Below are 27,655 nucleotides of genomic sequence, written 5' to 3'. Positions count from 1 at the left end.
GATGATTTCTTTGCAAACGATGGAACCTTCCAATGTGATGGAAGTAGTATGTTCCCATACAAACTAACGCACAGGGTTGACATTTTGAATAAGGCTTTGCCAAGATGTACCGATCAGAACCTAGGGGCAACGAAGTCGTTGTTAGGATGCCAGGGAAAAAATAAAGCCTTCTCCTCTTTACAATTTGCCTAGCCAGACCATTCCACACAAACTAAGACACGAAAACCCTCCGAATATCGGTCCTATTCACATGGCAACCTAATACCCCTGAGATCCAGACCCTGGGGTGCTCTCACCCTTTTACGTGACTCACCATGATATACCAAGGACCGCAATCATCAATCCCGAGCACAGAAGTCACAAAAACTAAATTATAAATCGGACGCGGATTCGGAAGTGGAAGTGAAAGTGAAAGTGGGAGTGTAGCAAGCACATCATTGCCCCTTCGTCCCAGACTGTGAGATGACATGAAGGCATTCCCATGCAGAGGCGGACCGAAGCCGCTCGGCCCTACATTGACGTTGCCCCGGTTCGGCGCTCTGTCAACCAGTGAGGTGACATTCTGGGGACTGGAGGTGACCGGGGTCTACCCATATTCGATGATTCGTGGATCGTGGGCCACGATTTGACCCAAAGGGGACCCGCTCAACCCCAGTTTTCAAGGTGAGTTGGTCTCCATTTCGGGGCGCTGGTCGGAGTTGTTGAGAACCTCTGGAGCTGGGAGAGCCACAGCTTGCTTGTGGATGGTTCCTGCTTGTGACGAATTGGGGTGACATTCAGGAGGGGACCCGTCGTGGCAACTAGGAAACGGTTTGTTCTCAGACTCCTCATATTGAAGAATGGCGGGATTATATTCATCGGAGGCCAGTAAACACACGCCAACAATCAGACAATGACAGGCGTGGTTACCAAACCTTTGACAAAAACCACGTGCGAACTTCCGCGCGGCATGGAGCTCTGGCAATGCCGCAGTTAGGCTCCGGTGAGAATGGCAGAAACGGGGACTGGGTGAATGGGCAAAAAAGGAAATGGCTTGAGAATGGGTCCCCCCTGTCCTTCGAAGCTGTTGTCAGAGCTCCGTACCAGGGTACAGGGCCGGTAGTTCAGTCCAGACACCATGCCGACGACGCCAGTGGCGTCAACATCTTTGAATTTGGAAAGGGTCCAGCATTGCCGCAGCATCTGGATGCTCCGTGTCGCGAGAGTCTTGAGTGTGTCGAGCTGGAACTGAATGGCCTCGCTATGGGCAATTTCTTGGCGTGCCCCGGGCTTGGCTGGCACGGTTGCGGCCAGTCACAGGCTCACGGCGTAACCGCAGCAGAGGGGCGTGAAAGCGGGTTTCACGCTTTTGGAGGCGGACTTTGGTTTGCTTAGAGCACCGTCGAGGGCCCAGCCATAGCTCGCCAAGATATCCATGGAAAAGCTGGAGGACAAGGGGCCCCACCCACAAGTGTCGCCAGCGACCGACTTCGGTGACAGCATGGCAGCCAGCTCCAACTACGAATGGGTTGCGGACCAACCAGAGCGTTTGGTTTGCGGTGCGCGTTGCTCGAGTCTGGCAAACGGGAGGGAAAATTAAAAATTTGGACCCGCATATCGGTGACTACTCGGCAGTGTCAGACAGTCACAGACAGTCAGACGGTTGGGGATCAAAAGGTCGTAGTCTTCCGTAGCTGCTCCGTACACTGGTGCCCGCTCCTGAGCTCCGGATCTCCTCAAAAGCCAATCCCTCTCTCTTCCCATCTGACCCTTCTTCTTCTTCTCTCCCGTCCTTCTTTCCTTCCCTCCCCATCAAATCCCATAACCCCCAAGCACTCCATCACAATGGCCGCCCGCAACTGCACCAAGGCTCTCCGCCCCCTGGCCCGCCAATTGGCCACTCCCGCCGTCCAGCGCCGCACCTTCGTGGCTGCTGCCAGCGCTGTCCGCGCCTCCGTTGCCGTCAAGGCCGTTGCCGCTCCCGCCCGCCAGCAGGTCCGCGGTGTCAAGACCATGGACTTCGCCGGCCACAAGGAGGAGGTTCACGGTGAGTCCAGATCCAGATCCACCCAGTCGGCAGCCATTGGGCCGAAATAGCAAACAGAACTGTTTACTGACGAGCTGTCCCTACATACAGAGCGCGCTGACTGGCCCGCTGAGAAGCTCCTTGTGAGTCATGCCATCTCAATTACACAAGTTTACCGAGCTGCCCGCAGAAACACGTGCCCGTAGCTCCAAGCCCAGCTATGAGCTTTCCCCGACCATGGATCATCCCAAGGGTCTGGGCGGGGCATGGCGGGGCGTGAGCGGATCAAGCTTCACTCACAAGCTCAATTGAGTCGTTGAACTCGCATGAACTCCCATACTGACCCTTTCTCTTTTTTCAGGACTACTTCAAGAACGACACCCTCGCTCTCATCGGCTACGGCTCTCAGGGTCACGGCCAGGGTCTTAACCTCCGTGACAACGGCCTCAACGTCATCGTCGGTGTCCGCAAGAACGGCAAGTCCTGGGAGGACGCCATCCAGGATGGCTGGGTTCCCGGCAAGAACCTCTTCGATGTCGATGAGGCCATCTCCCGCGGTACCATTGTCATGAACCTCCTTTCCGATGCCGCTCAGTCCGAGACCTGGCCCCACATCAAGCCCCAGATCACCAAGGGCAAGGTGAGTAACCAAGCTTATAGCGAAGATGCCATTGGGTCTTGTGGTGGCGCGAGCTAACAAACATCTTCAACAGACCCTCTACTTCTCCCACGGTTTCTCCCCCGTCTTCAAGGATCTCACCAAGGTCGAGGTCCCCACCGACGTTGACGTCATCCTCGTCGCCCCCAAGGGCTCCGGCCGTACCGTCCGCTCCCTCTTCCGTGAGGGCCGTGGCATCAACTCCTCTTTCGCTGTCTACCAGGACGTCACCGGCAAGGCTAAGGAGAAGGCCGTCGCTCTCGGTGTCGCCGTCGGCTCCGGCTACCTCTACGAGACCACCTTCGAGAAGGAGGTCTACTCTGACCTCTACGGTGAGCGTGGCTGCCTGATGGGTGGTATCCACGGCATGTTCCTCGCCCAGTACGAGGTCCTCCGCGAGCGCGGCCACTCCCCCAGCGAGGCTTTCAACGAGACCGTTGAGGAGGCTACCCAGTCCCTCTACCCCCTCATTGGTGCTCACGGCATGGACTGGATGTTCGACGCCTGCTCCACCACCGCCCGCCGTGGTGCTATCGACTGGACTCCCAAGTTCAAGGACGCCCTTAAGCCCGTCTTCAACAACCTCTACGACTCCGTCAAGAACGGTGACGAGACCAGGCGCTCTCTCGAGTACAACTCTCAGCCCGATTACCGTGAGCGTTACGAGGCTGAGCTCGACGAGATCCGCAACCTCGAGATCTGGCGCGCCGGCAAGGCCGTTCGGTATGTGACCTCGTCTGCCCTTTTGCCACAAAGACCCCTGACTAACATCTGTTTCTCTTCTAGCTCCCTCCGTCCCGAGAACCAGAAGTAAACAATTGGCTTTTGATGCTTTTTGGTTGGGTCGTGATTTCTGCTTGCACGAGGGATACACAAATGATACTCCGGTAGTTGGGCAGGTTTGAAAAATAACAGATGCACACAACACGCTGCACAGGCCGCATCATATGACTGGCCGGCCGCTGGAACGGGACGGGATACCTCTGGGAAATATGGGGGATATTAAAAAGCCTTTTCTCCGACGTCTCTTCGATTTGGTTTGTTCTGGGTTCGGTTTGTTCGGATTGTATATAATTATCTTTATGGGGGGCCTCTGCCCGGTGGCATGTCGGTCAATGAACTTTTCTTTTTCTTTCTCTGTTCAATGGCTTGGTTTATGCATTAGTGATCTGGTTCTTAGATAGCGGACAAGCTGACATTGACTTCAACTCCTAGTTCCTTTCTACATACGCCTCTCTCCTTTCCCGGTCTATTCCTCACCAAACAACCTCCCCAACGCCGCCAACTCAACATTCCCCCCGCTAAACAACACCCCCAAATCCCACCCTTCCTCTCCCCCTTCCCTCTCCACCATACTCCTAAACTCCTCATTAAATAACGCTACCGCCAACCCCACTACCGCGCTCGGCTCAGCAACAACCTTCATCCTCTCATAAACCAGCCTCAGCGCCTTCTTGATCTCCTCCTCGCCCACACTGTACATGCCCGCCACCAGCTTCCGCTCATAGATGATACTCCACGGATACGCCCCCAGAGGAGTCCGCAGCCCATCGGCAATCGTCAGGGATTTGACGCTCTCGATGCGAGTGCCCGAGTAGTAACCCCGACGACCGTCATCCGCGCCGGAGAAGGAGGGTTCGGCGCCGAAGACCAGGATTGGGCCGGGTGTAGAGGGATCGGAAGGGGAGAGGTCGGAACAGGCGAGAGCGGTGCCGGAGAGGAGACCACCGCCGCCGCAAGGGCTTATTATCGCGTTAAGACGACGGTTGGTGGTGCCGGAGGTGGAGAGAGAGGCGGCGACTTGGCGTTGGAGCTCTAGGGCAGCAGTGCCTTGGCCGAGGATGATGTCTGGGTCTGGTTTGGGTTGGGGTGGGGATGTTAGTTGGTCGGTTCAGTGTTGGGATGAAGAGACGAGAGGATGAAAGTGGGCAAGAGGAGGATGTAAAGAAGGGTGAAAAGGACCTCGAGAGGGTTTGAAGAGACTCTGAAGAGACTCCTAAAGAAAGGACACGTGAGAAGAAAAAGGAGAAAGGACATACGATCATAAGGCGGCACCAGCCTCGCACCCGTCTTCTCAATCACCTCCCTTGTAACTGCTTCACGCTCCGTACTCGTGCTTCCGCTAAAGGTTATGTTGGCGCCATAACCCTTGGTGGCAGCGATCTTGGGCGGAGGCGAGATGGTAGGCATAACGATGTGCGCCGGGATGCCGTTCTCGCGGGCAGCGAGGGAAAGGGCTTGGGCATGGTTACCTTTTGGTTGTCACGTCAGTTTGGGTCTTCACATAGCTCTACTTCTTGAACACATCGACAACTCTCATCACATCTCAGACAATCCAGACAACTCAACCTAACGCCAAGTCTTTAAAAACCTCACATCTTCACAATTTCATGTCTCAACAACTGATATCACCTCATCATATCCAGATGAAGAAAAAAAAGCGGAAATTCACAAACCAGAACTATGCGTCACTACTCCGCCCTTCCTCAACCCCTCTAACCCCTCAGTTTGCTTCAACCTCTCCACAGCATGAAACGCTCCTCTAGCCTTGAACGCGCCAATCCGCTGGAAATTCTCGCACTTGAACCAGAATCGAATCTTTGGGTTCGCCGGTCTTTCGGTAGCCTCCCATTCCGTCCCTCGCAGCTCTTCGGGAGTACGAGGGGTGGAAGCGAGTTGGTCGAGAGTGGTATTCGTGAGCACGGGTGTCTCGTGGATGTAGGACTTTATGAGGGAGTGAGCGGCGAGGACGGAGGCTCGGGTAAGGGGAAGGGTGGTGCTGGGGTCGGCCATTTTGTTAGAGGTTTGAGAGGTTGGGGCTTGTCACTTTTTTGTTGATGTTGGTGGAAGGTGATGTGTGTGAATACACAACAAGAAGACACTGAATGGGATAGAGAGGGATGAGCAAAAATAAATGTTCAACTTAGTCTTAGTGCTGACACGAACACTTACGGTTCAAACGTGATTTCAATAGTCTTTTGTTCTAGAACTCGATGTCAGCTTCCCGCTCCATCAAAAGTGGGGGCCCCCGAAGGAACGGAGCGGGGGCGGGTCTGGACGGCGGATGTGTGGGGTCACGGCAGGGGATCCCGACGACGGCCGATAAGGGAAGATACGGCGTTTCCTGTCATCCATCTGTGTAATCGATAAGTGCCGATACGGTATCGAGCAGCTAAACAGTCCGCATCGAGACCGGAGCCGGGGTGCCTATTCACATAACGGAAGTTGGAAAGTGAAGAAAGATGACCTGGAAAGGCTGTGCCATGGGTTCCTTGTGTGATAATGCTGAAGCATAGAAGAGTTCGAGAATACGAGACGATGAAGAAGGCCGATAACGGATGAGGTGATAGGATTGCCATGTGGATATTGAGCCCGAAAGGTGCGTATTACACTGCAGGGACCGCCCTGATCCGACCTTGACCAGCTCTGGAGCTTTCTTTTAGTCAAGCGTGTGTACTATGTACCTACTTGCTCGTCACGGCATGTTATTGAGGGTGACTCGAAGAGGAAGGTCTCCCAGTGTCTCAACTTCAAGATAACGCTTGAGAGATCTATTCAAGTCTGCAATCATGCCGAAATTTGCTGCCACGCCAACAAAGTTCTGTTAGGGTTCGGCCCATCACAGCTCTTAACCATCCCAGTCCATCATGAGATTGAAAATCATCTTTCAGTCAATAGGCCAGTGACGCCCATATCATTGATCCTTAAGGCCACATGCCCAAAAATACAAACACTTGTTCATTAACCATATACATCATCTAGTTCCTCGTACAAGGGAACAAACCCCCCTCTCCCCTTTACATGCTCATTTGGTTGTAAGAATTGATGAGCTCGTTAAGCTTGTTTCCTTCCATCTTGTAGTCAAGGGGCGCCACGCTCATGACCTGGTATCGAATCCTGCAACAAGCAATGTATCAGCAACGTCCATCTAATCGTGAGAATAACCCCCGATACGTACCTCTGCTGTTCACCAAATGTGTCCATCTTCGCCCTGCACCTAAAGTTCAGCTTGCGGCAGTTGGCCTGCTCAAACTCTGCGGTCAACCGCGTCTCGTCGGTCTCTCGAATCTCCATAAGTTCATCGGCCGACTTGCCCATGATGATCCGCGCCGTGTCGTCGAAGCAGCTAAGCCAAAGTTGACCTGTGTGGTCGTTGACGTTGACGCTCATAATGTAACGGTACTGAGGTCTGTCGTGGTTGATCTGGCACTTCTCGCAGCGCCAGGTACCATCACCCATATCTGTGACCTTCCTGTTACAGCCTTCGCTCCGGCACCCAGGGTAGGCAAAGTTATCCTGCTTAATGAATACAACCGTTGCCTTGAGAGCGAAGTAATCCGGCGCCTCGTTTGTGCCAAGGTTCTCTTCCTTTACTTGTGAGATGGTCTTGGCGTCGTCCTTGCGACCGGTCGCACCACCCAAGGTCTGCATGTTGTTGTGTGTGGCGAAGGTGTTGTTCCTGCCGCTGCTATCATACCAGCCCTTGAGATGATGGGCCTCTGGAATATCCGGATCGATGGCCATGGTGCCAGACGAAAGCAGGGACAAGCTGCGTCCACCAAAATCGCTGACCTTTGTGCCCTTGAAGGCCACAATGGATTCAGGCTGAGCATCAAAGTTCGTGGCCGTCTTACCCCAGATGGTACAACGTACCGAGTACCCAGTGTTGTCAACAAGGGTCAGCTCGCGCTTGTCGTACGGCTTCTGTGTGGTCTTGGATACAATCTGGGTCACCTCTTGGACCTCCTTGAGAACACCAATAATATCGACAGTCGCATCCCTCTCGACATCCTGGAGCTCCTGGATGTTGACAAAGTTGAAGCGTACCTGTGGTACAGATGTCTGGTCTTCAGCCTTTTCGATCACGGTATCCCGCTCAAAGGTGAGCTCGTAGTCATTGGGGAGATTCGACCATTGCTTCTTGGCAAGTTGTACCCTGCAAGGTGTAGAAATGTAGTAAACCTGACCCTCCTGCAGCAAATCATAGAACTGGTCGACTTGGTCGTTGAATCCAGTTGCTCTAATTTCGCCACTCTCGTCAAGAAAGTTGACGCTAAAGAGTTTGCCCTCGCCGCTAGCCTTGTGCCAGGTCTTGATATCGGACTTGGAGGTGACTCTGGCCTTGATAGTCCATTTGTGCGAAAAGGGCGAGAGACCTTCAATAGGATATATCGTGCTTGATCCTTGACCCCCGCTGGCATTACGCGAGGGCATCTGGCGTGGAAACTGTGGTTTCGTGTCTTGGGTAGGTTCGCTCTTGACGCCATAGAAGCCGGTGCTGCCGAGATTGGGGTTCTGCTGTGGTTCTGCACTGCGGGGGCCAAGAGGCTGCGGATCGCCCATCTTTTCGGGGCAGCCAAGGGACTGGATGACTTCGAGATCGAGGACAATCAAGATGCTGGGTTTCAACAGTCAGTATTGTGGATTTCCCGAATTGGCGGAGGGGTAAATAGGCGTACTTTTTGCCCTTGAGACATTGAGCTTGATACTGCTTCAAGCGCACGATGCAGCCGCGTTGCAAGAGGCCATCGTGGACGAGATGGTTTGTTTGCGTGGCCATCATACATTGGACATAGTTCTTGAGGTCGCTCAGCACAATGCGGAACCTCTCCGTGGCGCCCGCGCCCCCATTCTTGGAGTCGAGGGTCTTGATCTGGAGACATTGAAGGATGGGGACGGGGAACTGTTGTTGAGCGCGATCGGGATCATTGAACATGGCGCTATAGCAAGAAGTCAGAGTCTGTCATACTACTGGATGGAAGCACACGTGAAGAAACCTACTCCAGAGCGCCCTGTGTGATTTGACCCGCCATGTTGGGTAGTGTTGGCGTCAAGCCCGTGGAGACGTTCTCGATGTTGATTTTGAGGTTGATTAATGCGTGAGTCGTGTTCGAAGATGCAAGGATTAGGCGCAGAAGTCAAGAAGGATCCGACAAGATACGGATGGGTCGAGTGTGTTGGACTAATGATGATGGTGGTCTGGAGGGGAAATTTCACACAAACAATGGACTGCAGCAGCGACGCGTTTGGCAGCGCGTCGAGGAGGGGCAAGAGTTTAATTGCCAGGCATCCACGGTCCGTGCGGAGGGCCCCAGTATGTATAGCGCGTGTAGTTTGCGTTTGCCGTGGAGTGTTGCTGCCAAGCGGTTCTGACAAGCATGGCAGTTGCCCGCCAACCCCATATCTCCACATCAAACCCCACCCGAGAGCTCAACTTCAGCAAGTTCCAGGGGCTCAACTTCCCTCTTGGCCTCGTTAACTTCTTAAGCTTTTGGAACATGTCATGATTTCTCTGTCGGGTCTTGCAGATAGAACCCTTTTTGCTAATGTATTCACACAATCATGTGATGACTGTACATAACAAGGGTATTTTTCTTCCGGTGCTGTAGGAAGACGAAAGGGAAAAGGACCTTGGGTCCCTCAAGGAAATGGAAACCGAAGACGGGGGGTAACCATTCTTGATCAGGAACCCTATCTTGAATCTTTCGGTGTGAATTGTCCCGTCTTGGGCCTGCCCTTTGCATGCCGAACGTACCCCACCTCGTTGTGGTTCCTGGCTGTCTGTGTCGATCCCATCTCCCGCCCCCTCCTGACCATCGAGGTACTCTCCTCGTACTGTAGCGCGTGCCTGCCTATGCTAAAACGGATAGAAAATATAAGAAGGAGAAGGCTCGATTGGAAGCTCCCCCCGTCGCCTCAGTTAAATCCCATTCATACTTTCCAGGCTTGTGTTCAGCGTTGGTTTGCCTGCAGGACGGTACACCGCTTCGACGTCCTGACCTTCCTACTTCCTGTCATCTCTGACTTTGCTTTGTTCGCTTGTCTCCTTCTCTTTCTCTATCACTGGATACCTTACTTTCTTGCCAAACATATCCGTTGCTTTACCAAACTCGAGCTCGATAAAGACCTGATCAGCATGGCATCATCTCCCGCCGTTTCCGTTCCCATCATCGACACCCATGTGCACCTCTATCCCCAGTCCGAGGTAGGAACCCACCAGTGGTACGCTGAAGACAATCCTCTCGCCAAGCAGCACTCCATCCAGGAATACCAGACCGCCACCGGTGCGCCTGGCAATCTTCAGGGCTACGTCGCAATTGAGGTCGACCGCAAGAACGACAATGCTAAGGATTGGACTCACCCACTACAAGAGATTGCATGGCTTCGCCGCATCGTAACCGGCCAACCGAAGCCTGGCGAGGGCCACACGGCTGACGATGGCCGTGATTGTCTCGGAATTGTGCCGTGGGCGCCGGTTGCGTTGGGCTCTGCAGAGTTGGAAAAGTATCTTGCAGCTGCGGAAAAGGAAGCCGGGCCTGAAACATGGGCCAAGGTGAAGGGTTTCCGCTACTTACTGCAAGATAAGCCCAACGGAACAGCCCTAAGTGACGATTTTATCGAGGGCCTGAAGCTGCTTGGCAGAAAGAAGTTCGTCTTTGACCTGGGTGTTGACCAGCACAAAAGAGGGAGAATCCAACTGGAGGAGGCGGTAGAAATGATCGACCGTGCACACGAAGGTGTGGACGAGGAGGACAAAGTGGTATTTATCCTGAGTAAGTTTTCACCTTGACACATTCTGCATGAATTGCTTGCTAACTGATGGTTCTCATCTCAGACCACCTTTGCAAGCCAGATCTAACCATCGTCAACGTACAAACGGATCCCTCATACATCGCCTGGCGCACCGCCATGTTTACGCTCAGCAAGTGCGACCGTACCTACATGAAACTGAGCGGCTGCTTCAGCGAGATGCCCGAGTTTTTGAGGGCTCGCCCGGCCGAGGAAATTCTCTCTGCTATCCTACCCTGGCTTGCCGTGGTGATTGCCGCCTTTGGGCCCGAACGCATCATGTTTGGCAGCGACTGGCCGGTGTGCACTCTAGGCCTTGGTGATGAAGCCTGGAAGAAGTGGCGCAGAGTGGTGGAGATGACGTGCCATATGGCTGGCTTGGGACCCGAGGCTCAGACAAGGCTCTGGGCGGAAACAGCGAGGGAAGCGTACAAACTTGATAGTCGTCCGGTCTACAAAGTCGTAGACTTGACGAGAAGCGACGAATAGCGGCGGACCACTGAGTATTAAGATTAGTACCACCACAAACAGGAAGGCTGGCTTCTTCCTTGGTCAACATTATGTCATCCTTTCAAACCCCAACGCTTGAAAGGCAATGTCGAATTCATGACTTACATGTGGGGAACGTTATCCTCTCAGAGAAGCGGTGCTTAGAACTCAGGACAAAGGGGTGTTCTGGAGATTTGGACGTGTTACATATATTCATGTTCGGACGCAAATCTTCTTGCGCTTCATCAGCCTTTTGGCATCACGACGAACTTAAACATAATTTAGCGCTTCTGACGACCCAGAATTGGGAGCCTTTTTACATAAATACATATGTGGGATGCCAAACTCCCCTATACAGCAGGAAACTCGGAAAGTTGAGCGTGTCTTCAAATCACGACAGCCGATTCCATGCAACCGAATTGATATAGCAGAAAGATGATCTGCCCAACGTGGACAGATTCACGGCGATTAAAGTCGAGTGTCTTACAGCTAGAGACGTGAGACTCCAAGCCAATTGCTAACCTTCATGTCTCCTTCCCTTCAACTTTTGACTGTTGCTCGGTAACCAAGCAGACTACTTACCTCCGAACACCAGGCATGGGTTGATCATCTACCTCTTTCACCCCATCTCTCAACACCATCAAATGGGGCATGTTGTCAAATGGTTCAATGAAGGGTTCAACAGGCTAGACTCGCAGACGCGAGCCTACACGTTTTTGTTTCTTTTGTCTTTTTTTCTGCTTTACGATGAATAGCTGTATCCTACAGGTTGAATAATTTTGGCATTCTAACTCTGCATGTGTCTCACGAGTTGCCAACGGAGGTACCGGGAGAGATACCTTCTATAACCCAATGATCCCAAAAAGGAGTAGGAGTGTCCAAAATAGACTCCATGCTCTCACTCACCCTTTTTCTAGGTATGCTTCCATAAAAATTCTTGAATGCTTCCATCCTCCTCCCAATGTCGCCGTGTAACACCAGCTTTTCGAGTCTTCAAGTACAAAACAATCACTTCCGCTGGTCGAGTAGACTTGATAACAAGGGACTCATTTAGAGGTACCAGGCTTCACCTTCTTATTCATTGATTGCCAGGGGTCACTCCTGTTTCTAGTGTATGTTCGGTCCAGGCAGGGTCTTGAAATTCACCTGAATGGAGTTTTGGTCCTTCCCATATCCTTCCTGTCTTATCCCGGCCTGGGACATCTTTCCCTCCCGCTCTCCTGCGAGAAGATGATATCTTGGATCTTCCCGTACCTTACACACTCAACTTGAATCTGATGTCGTACACTCGCGGAGCACACACGCTTCGGCCATGTCACAGCCAGTGAATCAGTGAATCACTTTGTTTCTCGTGTTAACGTGTGTAAAACCAGCTGATGGCCGTATGGCGTCGATGATGAAGTGTGTTTCGAGGTAAGGACACACACCCGTCGGGACACACTGGGACACACGCTGGCTGGTGCCTGGGTTTGTGATACCTTGGGGGTGGTAGAGGTAGAGTTGGGGGAGTTACACGGCATGTCATGTATGCCGTTTGGAAAAAATCCACAAGTTTATACTATCTGCGTTCTTGTAATCGTTGGTATAAGATTGTAGTAGCTTGGAGACTAAATGGCGTGGAGGACTGAATGGCTTGGTGTTATTGATACCAACTGAGATAGAGTTGCATGACGACTAACTCTCTTCTTGTGGGTGTACGTAGAAGTGAGGTGGCAGGCTTCTGGAAATTTCCTGGATGTTGATGTGTCTTTGCTTTGGGTTGCACGGGATGTAGGTGGTTCGAGAGTATCGTGTTTGGATGTCTTGTTTCCTATGTCTATGATCCAGAGTTATTTCAGATGAAGTCGAACTTGGTACTTGTTCACAGGTATCGTGTTACCATTAACTCAACCCGCCGAAAGAATATGCTAGAAAAACATCAGCACCAATTGGGTCCAAACCAAAGGTTCCTTACTTGCCTACGGCTTGGAGGTATGGTCCAAGCCGTTGCTGTCAACATCGACAATCTACCCTATTCTATGATGCAGTTCTCATTGGTATAGTTACATTGTGTCCAAACAGGCTCACCATTACCTCATCCTTTCCTCCCTCGATACAAGTCACCACCTCTGATCCTATGTTGTCAATCCGTGTCTCGGTGCCCCACCCCGTTCACCCGATCTCCCATCACTGTCAAGTACTGCAGTCCGTCCGCTTGAGATACGTTCGCTCGCCCGTCCGTCGGGTCATCCGAACTTGTTGGTCGACTCGAGGAAGTTCGAAGGGCGGCGAAAATAGTGGAATAAGTGCACCGCCTACCGGCCCAAGGGTCCGGGTTCGGGGTTTGCAGTGCATGACATGAACGTGGAGTGGATATTGACAGAGTGCAGGGCAGGTGCAGAAAGTGGATTTCTAGGGGACCAGCGGATCCCCTTTTAAGGCGCCTCGGCGCTTTGTGGGGGTCAACGACGGACCACCACCCCCGGATGTGTTTGCCACCGGGCCATCGGTACGGGGTCCACGGGCTTTCTATATTTGGAAATGTAGCGAGCGGGTACATAAGTGGACGATTAGACGACAGGTCTCAAACTGATCTGCTGTATCTGCTTGTTTCGAGACATCCTGATTTCTCCGAGAGCAAGGTTCACAGTACACTAGCGAAGGACTAGATCGACGAAGGGGCAGTTCGTATTGCGAGCAAGCGAGCAAGATTGCGTATACTACGCGAATCTCGAATCGATCTGCTTGCTGAAACCGAAGTGACGCTGTTTTGGCTTTGTGGATGTTCGGTGTCTGTTGGAAACAAGAAAAAAAGAAAAAGGTTGGGTCGGTGGGGTTGTGGTAGTGTTCTGGATGTTTATGGCAACAGACCAATCGTTTTTGAAGGTGATGTTTGTGATCATGACTGTGGTGGGCCCTTGTTTGGCAACCCAAAACAAAGCGAGATGGAGTGATAGAAGACGTATGGTTAGTCGTTGTTAGTGCTGATAACATAGCACCAATCGTCAAAGGCTGAGATATTGGTTTTGTGATAAAGAGTCTTCTGGTTTAGACGGCTGAAAATCGATACATGAGGTCTTTGACATGTCATTGGAGTGCTGCCGATGTTGTTGGTCTTGGTCGCCCAATGAAATTGTCAGTGACGACAACTGGTGGAAACGATCAGTCAATTCTGATGCAGTATTGCAGGCCTTCTTATTGGAGACGACAGAGTGTGGAAAAGATGATCACCTATGGTTCTGGCGTCATATCCGAGTGACGCGTTAATCTTTGTTGCCGGGGAAACCAAAACATCATGTCATCTCATCAAATCGCCTGGGGCTGAAAAAGTCGAAGTGAGGTATGTTTGTAGCATTAAACTAAAGCACAGCTTGTATGTGTCCGCCATGAAGGACCATTATCCTCGCGAGAGTTTTTGTGTGTGATGTAATAAGGATGTTTTGTAACCGAAGAACCAAAGATGACGAAGGCCTTTCCTCAACCATTTTGTGCCTGCCCATTCCCATCACTCTATTACATTCCCGCCGTGACTCCGATTGATTTTGTGTTGACCATGTACCGAGGAAAAAAGAAAGGGAAAAAATAAAAATAAAAAGGACAACAAGGTTCTCTCGCTGAAAAGCTTTCAACCTCGACGAAATAAGAATGCTTGCTTGCTGTGCGACGAAGACGGCGATGAAGTGTTACAGTTGTATGTGTACAAAAGCCTCCCGATTACGGCCTATGCGGCCCCCCTTTGAAATGAGATAAGCTCGGGAGCTCGACCTTGCGAACCAAGGAAAGCACAGTCGGAGCTGACCTAACGGCGAACGGGCGATGGCCAATGGTGTTCCCGGAAGCTAACCGGGCTTGGAGGAGGAGGAGCTGGCACAGAGTAGTCATTCTCTTGGATGGTGTGACTTGGTGTTGACGGCTGGCTGTTCTTGCTGAAGGAAGCGTTGACACTGGCGAAGAGGTCTTGCGAGGTCATGACGCCGAGATTCGGGCGAGGAGCCGAGATAGGAGTAGGCTGAGCGATTTGGGAAGTCATTGTGAAGGAAATCTGACCGGAGTTAGCCAAGTTATCTGTGTGAGGGAAGCAGTCAGAGTGAAGCTTACGGTACGCTCAAGTTTTGCAGAAGTCTTTGAAGTTGTAGACGGTGTCTGGGAAGATATGTGTCGAGAAGGGGGAGGTGATGGAGCCCAAGCTGGGTTTTAATAACTGAACAAGTCGAGGACAGACGGAAAGTCAAGGCGAGTCTGGTGATGCCTATGTTTGATGGCGGTAACCTGGCTCGAGATTGTCAAGTCGGATGGAATTCGTGGCTTGTTTTATGATGATTGTAGTACGGAGAGTTCGATAAGCAAACGATGTGGTCTTTTCAAGTGGCCGGTGCCGTGAATGAGGAGAGAGGGGAAGTTGGAAGGGAGAAAGTTGAGACCAACAAATTCTTTTATGGTCCAGTTGGGTCCGGGCCAGAGAAGGTGTGGAACTTGCCGTTGGAGAAAGAGATGGCAGGTTTGATGGAGGGAAGGAGAGATGGGGACGGTCAGGTCAGGTAGGACAGTGAGGATTGGACTGGGGACTGGGCCGGGGGTGTGGGGGAGAGCAAATCTGGGGAAGGACGGGAGGTTCAAGGTACATACCTCTTTACGTGTAAGTCACCACATTGAAAGGTGTCTTATTAGCTGGGGCGGCATGAATGGCCACAATAAGAAAGGTTCTTCAACAGCAAAATGGACGAACCAAACCGGTCAAGAGACATGCACGGGAGTAGACATTGAGAAAAAGCAAACTGATAGGGGCCTTTTCGGGCACTTTTCAGCACTCCTCCCTGCGTAACAATGTCTACGAATGGCACCAGCGTATACAAGAAAAGTTTCGACATGTATCCATCGCAAGGTGAATACCAGGTGCTTGACCGATGGGCGATGCGATCGATGGCGGGTTCACCTGGCAGTGACAGGCTGGCAGGAATGCTGGTGCTGGGGCGCAGTAACATGAGTGTACAATAATATATGATAGCAGCGACTACGCGGCATCGGGTAAGGGATGTCGACATCCAGCTAACCGACCGACAAGGCCGTCCCTGGTTGAGCTCATCATGGTTCTAATTCATCTTGAATCCTGACAGCACGGTCCCGGGGCACGACCCAGACAAGCACAGACTCGCCAGAGCTTCGGTAGAAACATTTGCTCTCTGACCATCAAAGGCGCAAAAAAAAGACGAGACAGCAATCTGAAAAACGGACAGGACAGTTGGCACCACAGCTGAGGGAGCACGGCGGGACCTGGCTGGCATTGGTTGATCGCTGGAGTCGCGCGAGACCGACGCATCTGATCAGTCGTGGATTTGCAGCTCAGGAATGACCAGAAAGATAAACAGGATGAAGTGTGGACTGGGAAGTGGCGGGCGACTGGATGCGAAAAGAGAAGTTGGCCATGGCAGCAGCGGGTTGGGGTTGGGGTTGGGCCCAGACTGTTATCCGTCGAACCAAGTTGGGGGGCCCCCCGTGGGGCTCCCATGTTTCCACTTTTCGTGCATCATTTTAGGGAAGCCTAACCCGCTGTTAGCCAGGTACGTACATACAGCCCGTGGCTTACCTGAGCTCTTTTGCGAGGTGCAGCCAACTCTAACCTGAACAACAACACCCCAACGACGCACAAGACTCTCCCATCAGCTCCCGCCTTGATACCTAACATTTGTACCCTCCCACGGCTCAACACGCCCAGAACCCAAGGTCGCACAGTTACCAGAAAAAAAGCGACATCTATCCTGCCATTGGATCCGTCCTTCAAAGACCAGTCTCACGTCACGATGGCTGCCTTCGGAACCCAGTTTTCCATCAGAGATTTGGGGTTGCGGCGCCGTCCACCTATCGCTCCTTCTGGCCCGGACGGCGCTGTATGAGCATCCTTGATCACATTATGAACAGTCCTTCCCACACCGCTAGGGCAATACTAGATGCTTTGATGTCTGTGTGCTGTTGCTACCAGTCCCGCAGTGTCTAATTAGGCACTATTCCTGGCAAGGTGGCCGTCCACAATTCAGGATTGTCTTCCGCTGCTTGACCCTCCAAGTGTTTGCGACAACGGACGGGAAGGACAGGTACTTCCGTGTAGCCAAGTGGCTGTTGGAGTGCTTAATGGAGAAACGAAAGTCGGGATGCCCTTTAACCTCAGGACCACCATCCTCCCTTTATCCACCAGGAGCATTAACGTCACCGGTGTTTGACCATGTCCCTCTCTATCTTGGTTCTGACCGGTGGCTGATTTCGTTTCAAGAAACCTTCTGGAAATCGAATCTTCGCATAAAGTGGTGTCAAGGTAACCTCACCAGTGCCATCAAACCACAGCTCAGGTACCTTTTCCCCTGGAAGCCATGCGATATCTCCATGGAAGGGTTCCTGCAGCCGTTACGCCTAACGACCGACTGTAAGCCCCATACTAACACTCGTTCGGCTGTCGGGACTCCTTTCCGGTACCCTACCGTTCATTTTCCTCCTTTTCCTTATATTACCCCGGATTTTCCGCCGACTTGGGATGGACGCCAAGGATTTTCGAAGGATGTCGAAACGAGGTTAATCTATTTCTGCACCATGCTAGTCTAGGTGCCCGGATCTTCCTATCAAACCCTGGACTACACGTGTTGACGGGACCGACGGCCAAGCACCTTGTCAGGTTGGCAGGGCAAGCAAATAATGCCCCGACAATCATCCATCTTGTCAGAGCAGCCGGTCTTGCCGCCGTGCCTGTTTGCGCTCAAGATCCGACCTCAGTCTCAACTTGCGGTGTGCTGAGGCTCTACGTAAGCAACAAAGATCTGGAAATGATCAGGTATTCGACAGAAAACGAGATATCGATCTTTGCCGGCCAGGCGTCTGCTAAGCGTCGAACTACCGGCTGCCTCTTAGACTGTTGTGCCAAGTGGTATGGCTATCCATTGCAAGCTTCTCAGGCTCTGTGTACATCAACATTTCGTCCAAAATTACTCGGACCTTGCTGATTGTCATCTCCAGCTATTCCTGGTTCACTTCATCGGAAGGTTTGACGGAAGCAGGAATTTTACGGAGTTTGACAGCAAACAGTTGTGGGTGTGGTGACAGCCATAGCTCATTTAGGCAGTCCCGGCATTCACACCTTTGTCAAAATAGTCTCATTGTATCCTTTCTTGGACACTAAATATACAACATCTCCAAATCGGCTGATCGCGTCAACGTAGCTCAAGCGATCATGACTCACCTACAGCTCCTCCAAGAAAGAATAATGGCCAATACAGTACACTTTACATATACTCGTACGCCCTTTCTTGTTATCCGTTCCACTCGTATCTCACCGTCACGCAAAATCTTCCCCGCGTGCGCCGAGCCTGTAACGCCATGGGCCATGCTTGCTATCATCCGCCCACCAGTGCGGTTGGTTACTAAACCACGGTCCAGCTGCACGAGAACCGTCTCTCGCATTTCCCAAGCTATCCACAAGTACAACCAAGTAACTTCCAAACGCGCGTAACCGCTAATCTTCTCATCTCCGCACCTTTGTGTCTTTGACCTCACAGTTCGGCGCGGCGCGGCGCGGTACAGTGCGGCTGGTGCCAGGCAAGAATAGCTCCCTAGCAGGGGGAGGGAGGGAGGCAGTCTCAGATCAAAGGTTCTAATCAACAGCATTCCAAAACATTGAGCCGAACCTGGCAGGCTGGCAGGCAGACCAGCTCCAGCCAAGTTCGGTTGTCCCAACGGTTGTTTCACTTGCAAAGTGTTCCATTAGGTGAAACTCACCGGCGCTGGGAATATTCGCCGGGGAACACTCACTCATCGTGGTACATCACCGGGGGACACTTATCGGGGGACACTTACCGGGGGACACTATCGGGGGACACTTAATCGGGGAACACTTAATCGGAGAACACTTAATCGGGGAACACTTACTGGGGAACACTTACCGGGGAACACTTATCGGGGTTGGATTCCCAAGTCATGATTCAGAATAGACGTCGGGAAGGACAAGAATAGACAGCTGCGCAAGCATGCCCTGGGTTGAATCAGAGGGGGGGGGGGGACTGAATTGCAAACTCGAGCTTGAGCTTGAGCTTCACCTTGACTTATCTACTGTGTATCTATGTTTACGGTCAAAACATGGAGCGAGGAAAGGGAGTTTGCGTAGGAAAAGTAACGGTACCGGGGCCTCAGCGCGATACTCTATCGTATGAAGACTTCATTCAGACACCCACAACCTCCCATAATCTTGCGTTATAGAAGACAGATTGTAAACAACTCGTCCAACGGATGTGCACTGGCGGTAGAAAGGATACATTCTTTAAAGCCGGACTGTATACCTTCAAGGCAATAGAGAACCATCATCACGGACTAAAGATAAGCGGAAATGGGATAGACGAGAGAGGGTGAAGGAAGTATCCACAGCTCATGGAATGCTACCAGATACCTCTAACTAACATGAACAAGGCATCACATACGACACTCCCCTCCGCTGTATCGTTCCTTCCCCGACCATGGCCAGTCGAAGGACGCCCCTGCCTAGGCGCTTGAGAAAGTATCAAACGACTAGAAGAACGGAGTCACCACCCAGGACTGAAAATACCATGACACAAGGCAAAGGGAGTGAGAATTACAAATTTAATTGTGTATGAAGGTAATTCGGAATTGCTTAAACCCGATTTGCCGGTGCGCCCGTATGTACGATTGACAGACGGACTGTATGCGAATGTGATGTAGATCTAGAGATACAAAGATGTAGATGTGGATGTTCGCATATACAACGGGTGCAGATGGAGCATCTGCCGCATATGCAACAGAAACAGCAATGCCTCCGCCAGCTCCATTCACCCAAATACCGAAAAAAAAAAAAAAAAAAAAAAAAAAAAAAAAAAAAAAAAAAAAAAAAACTTGATCACATGCGAATGCCACATGCTGGGTGCTATGATCACCACACAAACTACCCACGTCAGACAACATCCCATCCTTTTCAGGATCATGTTCAGGTGTGTTCAAAAGAAAAAAGACAAAAAAATCACCATTCGCTATATAGATCTGGGGTATATATAAATGCGATTGCGCAGCGCCCAAGCCACTCGTCGTCAGATTGCTAGTTGATGTTCGTCACACCACCGCAAGACCGCGCTCGTCATTCCTTATATCCAACATAGTTGTCCCGTTTTGGCATGAGAAGAAAAAAGTTGCGCGCCCGAAGCAACATCTATCGTCTTAGCACAACCCTTTTCGCCTAGACCGGCCAGATGCCACAAGCCCACAACCAAGGCAGACTGATCGAGTCTACTCAGCAGGGTAAAGGCGAGGTTAGGATGGGGGTTTGAGTTGGGGGCAAGTGATGGTCGTTTCTTCGATTGTCCGCAGTCCGCACACTTCGCCCTCATCGGTACTGTCGATCCCAGGTGTCGTCGCGCGCTACTTTCTTGTTCTTTCCTGTGTCCCCATCATGGTCGGTTCGGTTCGTCCATGACATTCCGTCCTAGGGCCCCGTCCTCGGCCCCGTCCCCTTCCACTTAGCCCCCCATCTGAGCCATGCTTCGTTTACCACCACGGGATCGCCACTTCATACACCCTTCCTATTTGACAACCTACCGTCATACAACAAATAACCTTTGAGGGCATGCTTATAGCTTGGCGGCCTCAGCAAGAGTGCCGACCTTGAGCTTGGTGCCGTACTTCTCCAGAACGCTCTTGCCGTGGTACTTCCAGAAGGACTTGGTAGCGTCCTTGCCGGCCATGCGCTTGAGGATCTTGGCGCCGCCGGGGTGGTCGTCGAGGAAGTCTATATTTCATATCAAGGTTAGTCATCATCGTTTCCTTGTCATATTGCTTGGCTTCTTTGTTTGGTTTGCGTGTTGGTTTTGTTGGAATAGATGATTGCGCCGAGGAGGTGGAATAGGAAGCAAGGGAGGGGTTAAGGGAGGTGTAGAGGGAGGAGATATGAGAAAGGTAAGAGGACGAAAGGAAAGAAAAAAAAGAGAAAAACATACTGGTGATATCATAAACACCGTCGTCAATGATGATGTACATGGACTTATCGTCCTTGTGCTCGGCCACCTGGCTCTTTGTGAAGGTCTGAGACATCTTGATGGTCTGGCGTGGTTGTGTAAGGGTAGGAACTTGGGAATAGATTGGGGATTTGCGACAACAAAGTGATGAAGATGGGATGAGGAGTAGGCAAGTCGCGTATATGCAAGCGCGGTAGACGACGGACGGGTAGAAGTGTCAAGGAAGAAGTTGTGGAGAGAACAAGTTGCGGGGGAAGTTGATGATTGTCAATTGACAGACGCCGAGTGGTGCAAGCACAAGTGTCGCGTGGACGTGGAGAAAGCATTGTACCTCGGTTCGGCTCACGTCGCCCGATGCGCCGCTAAACTGAAACGGGATGCACGCGGTAGGGGTTGGCTGGCACTGTTTTTTTTTTTTGTGTGATGTTGGTTTCCCCGCAAACGTCATTCCGACTCCGATTATATGTATCGATTGAAGGTCTAGAATCGTCGACCGTCGACCGGCATCGGCAGAAAGAGACCGAGATATCGGGACGAGGAGTTTGGGAGGGAACAGTCTGATCAACAGTGTCTTCATAACAACTAATTCTATTTCCAGATTTCTGTCCGTCTTCCCCTAACCAGAACCGAAACGCCATGCGAATGCTAAACACATCCGGTGTGAGCCAGATGTGAATCGAAAACAGAAAGGCAACCAGCCACCGACATATACGGTTACAACGTGATTCTTAAACCAGTGTCCAGAAAGCAGCCCATATCAAACCCAGAGTCAGAGGCACCTTCAACATGGCCTCGATTCTCTGAGCCGAGCTGGCCGCCACACCACAGCACTTCCTGTTGTACGTCACATTGTTGACTCTCGCCGCCGCCTCAAACACGCTTCCGGGAGGGTCTCCCATGTTGTAGTAATCCACGTTGAGCACGTTGGGCGGGCGGCCCCAATCCGACCGACAGTTGTTTGCCGCCAATCCCAAACTTCCAAAGCCCTCCGCGCTGTTCGTCTCGTTGATCCGACTCAGGTCCGGCACACTGAGGACGTTTCCAAGCAGGTTAGCCTCCCCGTTCAGATTGTGGTTCATCAGATACAGCCTATTCTTGGCCTGGTCGGCCGGCAGGTCGGGCGGTCGCTGGACGACACATGGGAAGTTTCGGTCGACCGGATCGAACGGGGTCTCCCACATCTGGGTGAACTCGTCCAGAAGCCACGGATAGGCTGTCTGGTTGGCCATGTAGTCCATAAACATGACCACGCGCTGACCAGTCAGGATCATGTGTGACAGGGTCGGCCAGTCGTTGAGTGTCATGGGAATAACAGGCGGGGTGTAGATGTAGCGGAGGATGCCCGTCTTCTCGATATGGGGAACGTAGAAGTCGGGCGTTGAGTAGTTGCCGTTGCCAAGCAAAATGGTGACGACGTCATAGGGGTGGGCCACGACCCAGTCCTTCACGGTGGTGAGCCATTCGGTGATGGGACCGGCATCAAAAAGATCGCACGTGGTGTGACAGAAGTGCGGTACTGTATCGTTTTTAGCCCACTGAATCTGGGCTTGAAGGAAACGGACGCCATCATTGAGCTGATCGACGACGCCGAGCTGTTGGTTCGCGGCAGCGGAATTCGCCCTGACAAAGGGACTGTTGTGGCAACCGACCTCGGTGATGTTGCTGTACTTGCGGTCGCAAAATTCGGGATAGTTATTGCACGGCCGTGTGTTCGTAGGCACGGGCTGCGCAGATTCTGTGCTCGACGCAGTGGCGTTGGAGGTCGACGTCGAGTGCGAGTTGGTGCCCGTCAGGTAGCTCAGCGTTGCGCTGGAAGTCTCGGAAGCCGATTCTGAAGAGAGCGCGGTATCGGTGGCGTTTCCCGAAACCGAAGCGAGGATGGATGATGCTGTGTCTGTAGTCGTCCCAAGCGTGATGCGTGTGGTGTATGTCTGATATAGATTGGTTGGTATCGATGAGGTCGTGTGTTCAGCCTTTGTGCCCGTCAACATGGTCACCTCTTCGCCGTTGACTGTGGTTATGGCCTGGCCATGGACTAGGCTAGTGCCCACGGAAAGCACGCCGAGCAGGCAGCCCAGACGCCGTGTAAGGGAAGTCATGGTAAACTGTGTGTCCACCCAAGCAAGCTGGCCTGAAGAGCTCTAGGTAAATATCCAAACAACACGAGCTGTAGGAGGGGAGGGGGAAAGGGAACCAGAAAGCAAATGCCGGACAGGGAGACGGAGGGATGGGTTAACGGTTTGGTTGGGGTTAACGAAAGGATAAGAACAGATGACGACGAGGTAGAATCAACCAACAAGTTCATCAACCTCCCAGCCTTGAAGCTTCCAAGTTGAATCGATGGATCATTGGCCCAACTTCTGCCAGCTGAATGTGAACAGGGAGCCAAGTGAAAGTGCTAGAACGGGCGGCGCGTCTGGATCATGCTGTCACGGTAAGGTAAGTAGTGAAGGGCGCTTCATGTTCCGACCCCCTACGACCCCCGTCTGGAGGGAAAAAGGCAAGCTTGGCACGGTCCACACGTGGAGCCTCTAGCTGGGTGCCGACTGAGCCAAGAAGCACTGCCGCATCGCTCCGGGGCTTCCATGTTCTCAGCAGCTACGACCCTGGCATCAGAGGCTTGGTCATCGTCAGAGTCGAAATCAAAGACCTTGGCTCGAGCTTGGATCGAGCTTGGTTGAGGTAATCGGCAATTGGAATCTCACGATGCTGATAATGGTGTTTTGAGAGATGCCGTCCCAGCACAATGCAGTCTTGACAGCACGCAAGATGCCTTGGTGGTGCAGCTTGCATCTTTCTTCCCCTTTTTTTCTTTTTTTGGTATGACGTTGCAGTTGCACAAGCCTCCTTCAATTCAACTCGTGGTGATAACGACATCGCTGCCAAGACAAAATACGATCGCCGCTTTCCCATCTTTGGGCACCAACCACGAGCGTCTCTCAACCCCTCAGGGGTTTGTTTTTGGGGTGGGTGGTGTGCCCCTCGGACCTGAGTCTTGAATCAAGGGTATCATCTCCACATGGGCCTTGCTCCAGAACTGACCTGGTTTGAAACATCAATAGAGGTGACGATACGACGGATCTGATGCCGTGAGACTCTGCTAGAAGTACAACTGTTGACTTGGTTGAATGAGACAGTTCCTATCGTGTGTCTAGGTCTTGCCAAGATGAAGGCGCCTATTAGCCGCGAATACAGACAAGCACTGCAAATGGACAAGTTGGATAAAATTGGCAAGCCTTAACCACAGCCGAATGAGACTCTCCAACGCCCGGGGTTTTACACGACCCAAATTCCTCGACCATCAGGAGTGCTATGGTGGATTCTCTGTCCGCTTTTGGGCAATGGACTGTGAATCGCCGCTCAAAGACGCCCGTTCGCCCGCTGAGCCCTTCCACTCTTGCTGACCGCCGACCGTGAGAGAGAGGCACGCGAGCCAATTGCAACGCTGGGTGCGCAGAAACTGGCCAAGATTCCAAACACACTCCCTTTTCTGGATGCTGATAATCTTCGTCTATTTCTTCTGATATCAAGACAACGACATCCCGAATCCTGATTGTCGTCCACGTTTGTCGATTGATCATCAGCACAGACCCCCAACCACCCAACAATAATTCCCTGCCCAAGGCTTGTCTCCATCAGACGAGGTCCCAATAAACCAATCTGCCAAGCAGGTCGGTGGCTGTAGCGATCGTAACCTGAACAAGCCTGCTTTTTGATAACGACATCACCTCATCAATCTACTAACCAGTCGATCCCCCATCTTCTGCCGCGACTATCGTCTTTTTCTTTCCCCTGCGAAGACCGACCTTCAGACTTTTCGACCTGGATTTGCAATTCCCGCCGGTGACCGGAGCCAAGCCCCGTCGTCATCACTCTCGCCAACTCCGGGACCCCTAGACCTCAAAAGTCCCCCAAACCACAACCCTCCACCACCAGCAACAAACACCACTCTAGATAAGCTTGGGACAAAACTCTCTGAAAGAGCCGGCCTCTTCTCCTTAACCGAAGTTTGACGAGGAAGAAGGTGTGACTGCGCACCCAAAGTCAACATCATTACCCTCCAGATCCTTGGGATCCGGAAACAGCACAAGAAACAGGACAATGGGTCTAAAATCACTACTGAACCTCCGAAAGAGGAACAGCTTGGATGACCAACCCAAAGAACGATACTCACCCCAGCCACAAACACGAGACGCAAGCTACGAAAGGACACTTCAAGGAGAGGAAGGGGTACCCAGTGATGGACAGATCAAGCGAGCAACGAGGCTACGGCGATACTTCGCCTGGAGCGCTTCCTTTGGGTATCTGGTGTCTTGGGTGTTCCTGATACTGGTATGTTAACTCGATATCGCTAGCCACTCGTGTTACATGTAGCTGACCTGTAATACAGATTCTCATTGGCAACACATCCGACAAGCCCGTGCTTCGCAATGTTTACTTCTACAAGCTCAACCTGGCCGACATCATCCCGGAATCGGTACCAAATGCGCAGTTGATCAACAGTATCGCTCAAAGTATAGGTCTGCATGACTTTTACCAAGTTGGTCTGTGGAACTTTTGCGAGGGATATCAATCTGAGTTAGTCAACCTTTTCCCCCTTCCTATCCACAGACTTGTCATGCTAACACATCACAGAGGAATCACGTACTGCTCCGAGCCCGAAACGCTCTACTGGTTTAACCCGGTCAAGGTCATCATGAGCGAGCTTCTCTCCGGCGCCACCGTCGCAATCCCCACCGCCATCATCACCATCCTCTCGGTCTTGCGCATCACCTCGCAGATCATGTTCGGCTTCTTCCTAACCGCCTGCGTGCTCAACTTCGTCCTCATCTTCGTCTCGCCCATCCTGCCCGTCAAGTCGCGGTGGTGGTCCCTCCCACTCTCCCTTTTCTCGTTCGCCTCCATGATCCTGACCCTGGCCGCCTCGATCATCGGCACTGTCATCAGCTACGCCTTCAAGTACGCGGCCGAAGCGCAGTCGGACCTCAACATCCACGCCGATGTTGGCACGTACATGTTTGTCTTTATGTGGATCGCCACGGGCTTCACGATGTGGAGCTTCGCGGTGCACAGCGGCATGGGATGCTGCTGTGCGAGCAAGCGGGATCTGAAGAGCGGGAGGAGGCTGATCAAGCCTGATGGGAGGATCATCCACGCCGGTTAGAGCTCGGAGTGGCTGAGTTCCCCCGCAGGGTCGGTTGAGAACGAGAAGGAAATGGATGGGTTGGGTTTTTGATCTTGACTTTTTACTTGCATGGCGTTGGAGGAGAATTTGAAAGGTCTGCTTTTTTCACACGGACGGCATCGTTTCTCAACACCGATTCCGTCGATTGGTTGAAATACAACAGGTCAGGTCCAGATTCTTTAGCTGGCCGACCATGATGGCATTTGCACAGGAGTTCTTGGATATCCCCTATAAACTCGCCCTTTCAGGGAAGAGGGGGGACATGACATACAAATACAACATAGACTGACTGGGAATGGTACCTACGCAAAAATACATACAACACGAACCTGTATGACACCGCGTGAAACACCACTCAAAGAAAGTATTTTAGTCAATAGACTTATTGAGTATTACACACATCACTACACTTCTACCTTTCTCTTTCACGAATGCAAAACTCAACTCGCTGATCAATTGTCCATTTCGCTTCTTCGCGTAGTATGGGCCAAGGACTCGCCTTATGGAGGAGGCCTGAACCGGCCAAAAAAATTAAAATGAACACCAAATTACAAGTGACCGGGTAAGCCCTGTTGCCGAAAGACAAGCGGGAATAAATACACGTCCTCGGTATGACGATGGCCCGGAATGAATGAATGGTCCGACTTTGCCGGCGTCGGACATTGGGGGTTCCAAACATCGCCACAGACGATGGCAATTGAGTGACGGTCGGAACGGATGACTTGAACAGTCGAGAATGGAATACATTCTTTTTTTTTTTTTTTTTTTTTTTTCCAAATTTATTAGCAATGTCCGGAGCTGCCATTGAATAATAGATACCTGATTGAGTTCAAAGTCAGAAGCGTTTAATCTCCGATTCTTTACTCTTCAATTCTCGACAAGCACTAAGTATAGTGAACAACTGGGGGATTTGAACCTGATCTTGGACATGTCTTCGTTTTATTCGCGAAACTTTCATCCGATACTAGACTAGACCTTCAATCTCTATAAAACTCCTCAACTTCTCTTCAGCGTCTCTTGATGATTTCTTCAAAAAGCCTTGCGATTCCCTCTTCTTTCATTAATCATCTCTTCACCTCTCCCTTCACCTCTCCCTTCACCTCTCCCTTCACCTCTCCCTTCACCTCTCCCTTCACCTCTCCCTTATAACCAACCCTCACACTCTTTTGACAGATTGATGTCGTTCTCTCTTTATATGATTTTACTTCGTGGATGACGTATCCACTTGAGGACGCTAACCGGTCTTGTATTGACTAAATTCCGCGCTACACACTCAACAATCGCTCTAACGATATGCAGGACGGCCTGCTTTTTAGTGGCTCGTCCGCTAGCAGGCGGTCGGTTTTGAGGACCTGGAAAGTATGGCATCGTCGTAAATGTATATATAATATACTTTCATCGTTTCTGAAGGAAGATGTTTGGTCACTCGATGATTACCCTTCTGATGGAAGACGGAACACGCAGTTAGCTTGACAGCCATCGTCGTGACTGCATTCATTTTGTGTGTTGCCACGTAGGATGTAGGGCTTGTCCGGTTCGGCTTGGTGATCTATGGCCACGGTTGGAGATTATGAATTGGTGAGGAGGTGATTGAGAAGCTGGGATATTCCTTAGGAAAGCGTCACAAAGTCAGGTTAAGCAACACGACAGCGAGCAGTCATAATCATCAATTCCCGAGGCATAGATTTCATAGCGGTATCTATCCTACTCTGGCCTCTGCAGCAATTCTTGCTATTCAGCTTATCTGCCAGTTTTCTTCCTCCACGATTTCCAAT

At 51.6% G+C, this 27,655-nt stretch overlaps 9 protein-coding genes across 9 annotated transcripts; 3 read left to right on the top strand and 6 right to left on the bottom strand.

The window, feature by feature from the left end:
* Positions 1–1,824: 1,824 nt before the first annotated feature.
* Positions 1,825–3,477, top strand: B0T23DRAFT_308282 (mitochondrial ketol-acid reductoisomerase; the record flags this gene model as incomplete). Its single annotated transcript, XM_062834467.1, has 5 exons — positions 1,825–2,026; positions 2,117–2,148; positions 2,367–2,645; positions 2,719–3,386; positions 3,450–3,477. The coding sequence occupies 5 exons, from the start codon at positions 1,825–1,827 to the stop codon at positions 3,475–3,477; spliced, it is 1,209 nt and encodes a 402-aa protein (XP_062696772.1).
* Positions 3,478–3,912: 435 nt separating this feature from the next.
* B0T23DRAFT_349083 (tryptophan synthase beta subunit-like PLP-dependent enzyme) lies at positions 3,913–5,603 on the bottom strand (the record flags this gene model as incomplete). The annotated part of the gene is made up of 3 exons (XM_062836029.1): positions 5,120–5,603; positions 4,703–4,915; positions 3,913–4,517 (listed from the first exon to the last, which is right to left on the bottom strand). The coding sequence occupies exons 1-3, from the start codon at positions 5,454–5,456 to the stop codon at positions 3,913–3,915; spliced, it is 1,155 nt and encodes a 384-aa protein (XP_062696771.1). The 5' UTR covers positions 5,457–5,603.
* Positions 5,604–6,241: 638 nt separating this feature from the next.
* On the bottom strand, positions 6,242–8,782 carry B0T23DRAFT_9373 (putative single-stranded DNA-binding protein 68k chain). The gene is made up of 4 exons (XM_062842005.1): positions 8,445–8,782; positions 8,123–8,383; positions 6,622–8,061; positions 6,242–6,560 (listed from the first exon to the last, which is right to left on the bottom strand). The coding sequence occupies exons 1-4, from the start codon at positions 8,474–8,476 to the stop codon at positions 6,461–6,463; spliced, it is 1,833 nt and encodes a 610-aa protein (XP_062696770.1). The 5' UTR covers positions 8,477–8,782; the 3' UTR covers positions 6,242–6,460.
* Positions 8,783–9,579: 797 nt separating this feature from the next.
* On the top strand, positions 9,580–10,721 carry B0T23DRAFT_424642 (uncharacterized protein; the record flags this gene model as incomplete). The annotated part of the gene is made up of 2 exons (XM_062839865.1): positions 9,580–10,216; positions 10,279–10,721. 2 exons carry the CDS (start codon positions 9,580–9,582, stop codon positions 10,719–10,721), a joined length of 1,080 nt encoding a protein of 359 aa, XP_062696769.1.
* A 2,391-nt stretch (positions 10,722–13,112) lies between these two features.
* B0T23DRAFT_424641 (uncharacterized protein) lies at positions 13,113–14,730 on the bottom strand (the record flags this gene model as incomplete). The annotated part of the gene is made up of 2 exons (XM_062839864.1): positions 13,113–13,229; positions 14,545–14,730. The coding sequence occupies 2 exons, from the start codon at positions 14,728–14,730 to the stop codon at positions 13,113–13,115; spliced, it is 303 nt and encodes a 100-aa protein (XP_062696768.1).
* Positions 14,731–20,311: 5,581 nt separating this feature from the next.
* B0T23DRAFT_424640 (cytochrome b5-like heme/steroid binding domain-containing protein) lies at positions 20,312–20,771 on the bottom strand (the record flags this gene model as incomplete). The annotated part of the gene is made up of 2 exons (XM_062839863.1): positions 20,312–20,469; positions 20,678–20,771. The coding sequence occupies 2 exons, from the start codon at positions 20,769–20,771 to the stop codon at positions 20,312–20,314; spliced, it is 252 nt and encodes an 83-aa protein (XP_062696767.1).
* Positions 20,772–21,222: 451 nt separating this feature from the next.
* Positions 21,223–23,126, bottom strand: B0T23DRAFT_9312 (PLC-like phosphodiesterase). Its single transcript, XM_062841999.1, has 2 exons — positions 22,993–23,126; positions 21,223–22,826 (listed from the first exon to the last, which is right to left on the bottom strand). Exon 2 carries the CDS (start codon positions 22,792–22,794, stop codon positions 21,424–21,426), a length of 1,371 nt encoding a protein of 456 aa, XP_062696766.1. The 5' UTR covers positions 22,795–22,826; positions 22,993–23,126; the 3' UTR covers positions 21,223–21,423.
* On the bottom strand, positions 23,127–23,741 carry B0T23DRAFT_9311 (uncharacterized protein). The gene has a single exon (XM_062841998.1). It carries the CDS (start codon positions 23,606–23,608, stop codon positions 23,294–23,296), a length of 315 nt encoding a protein of 104 aa, XP_062696765.1. The 5' UTR covers positions 23,609–23,741; the 3' UTR covers positions 23,127–23,293.
* A 795-nt stretch (positions 23,742–24,536) lies between these two features.
* B0T23DRAFT_9254 (SUR7/PalI family-domain-containing protein) lies at positions 24,537–26,284 on the top strand. Its single transcript, XM_062841992.1, has 3 exons — positions 24,537–25,027; positions 25,086–25,273; positions 25,331–26,284. The coding sequence occupies exons 1-3, from the start codon at positions 24,797–24,799 to the stop codon at positions 25,857–25,859; spliced, it is 948 nt and encodes a 315-aa protein (XP_062696764.1). The 5' UTR covers positions 24,537–24,796; the 3' UTR covers positions 25,860–26,284.
* The last annotated feature ends 1,371 nt before the right edge of the window (positions 26,285–27,655 follow it).

The sequence above is a fragment of the Neurospora hispaniola genome, assembly GCF_033458365.1.
Source record: "Neurospora hispaniola strain FGSC 10403 chromosome Unknown B0T23scaffold_1, whole genome shotgun sequence".
Taxonomy (NCBI): Eukaryota; Fungi; Ascomycota; class Sordariomycetes; order Sordariales; family Sordariaceae; genus Neurospora; species Neurospora hispaniola.
This window is presented reverse-complemented; position numbering and strand designations above follow the sequence as displayed.

Coding starts and splice junctions, on each gene's coding strand:
- B0T23DRAFT_9311 (XM_062841998.1), bottom strand. CDS start 23,608: ATGGGAAAGCGGCGATCGTATTTTGTCTTGGCAGCGATGTCGTTATCA.
- B0T23DRAFT_9312 (XM_062841999.1), bottom strand. CDS start 22,794: ATGACTTCCCTTACACGGCGTCTGGGCTGCCTGCTCGGCGTGCTTTCC.
- B0T23DRAFT_9254 (XM_062841992.1), top strand. CDS start 24,797: ATGGGTCTAAAATCACTACTGAACCTCCGAAAGAGGAACAGCTTGGAT. Junction 25,028..25,085: donor CTTGGGTGTTCCTGATACTG/GTATGTTAACTC, acceptor CCTGTAATACAG/ATTCTCATTGGCAACACATC. Junction 25,274..25,330: donor TGCGAGGGATATCAATCTGA/GTTAGTCAACCT, acceptor AACACATCACAG/AGGAATCACGTACTGCTCCG.
- B0T23DRAFT_9373 (XM_062842005.1), bottom strand. CDS start 8,476: ATGGCGGGTCAAATCACACAGGGCGCTCTGGA. Junction 8,384..8,444: donor ATCACACAGGGCGCTCTGGA/GTAGGTTTCTTC, acceptor TTCTTGCTATAG/CGCCATGTTCAATGATCCCG. Junction 6,561..6,621: donor ACATTTGGTGAACAGCAGAG/GTACGTATCGGG, acceptor TGCTTGTTGCAG/GATTCGATACCAGGTCATGA.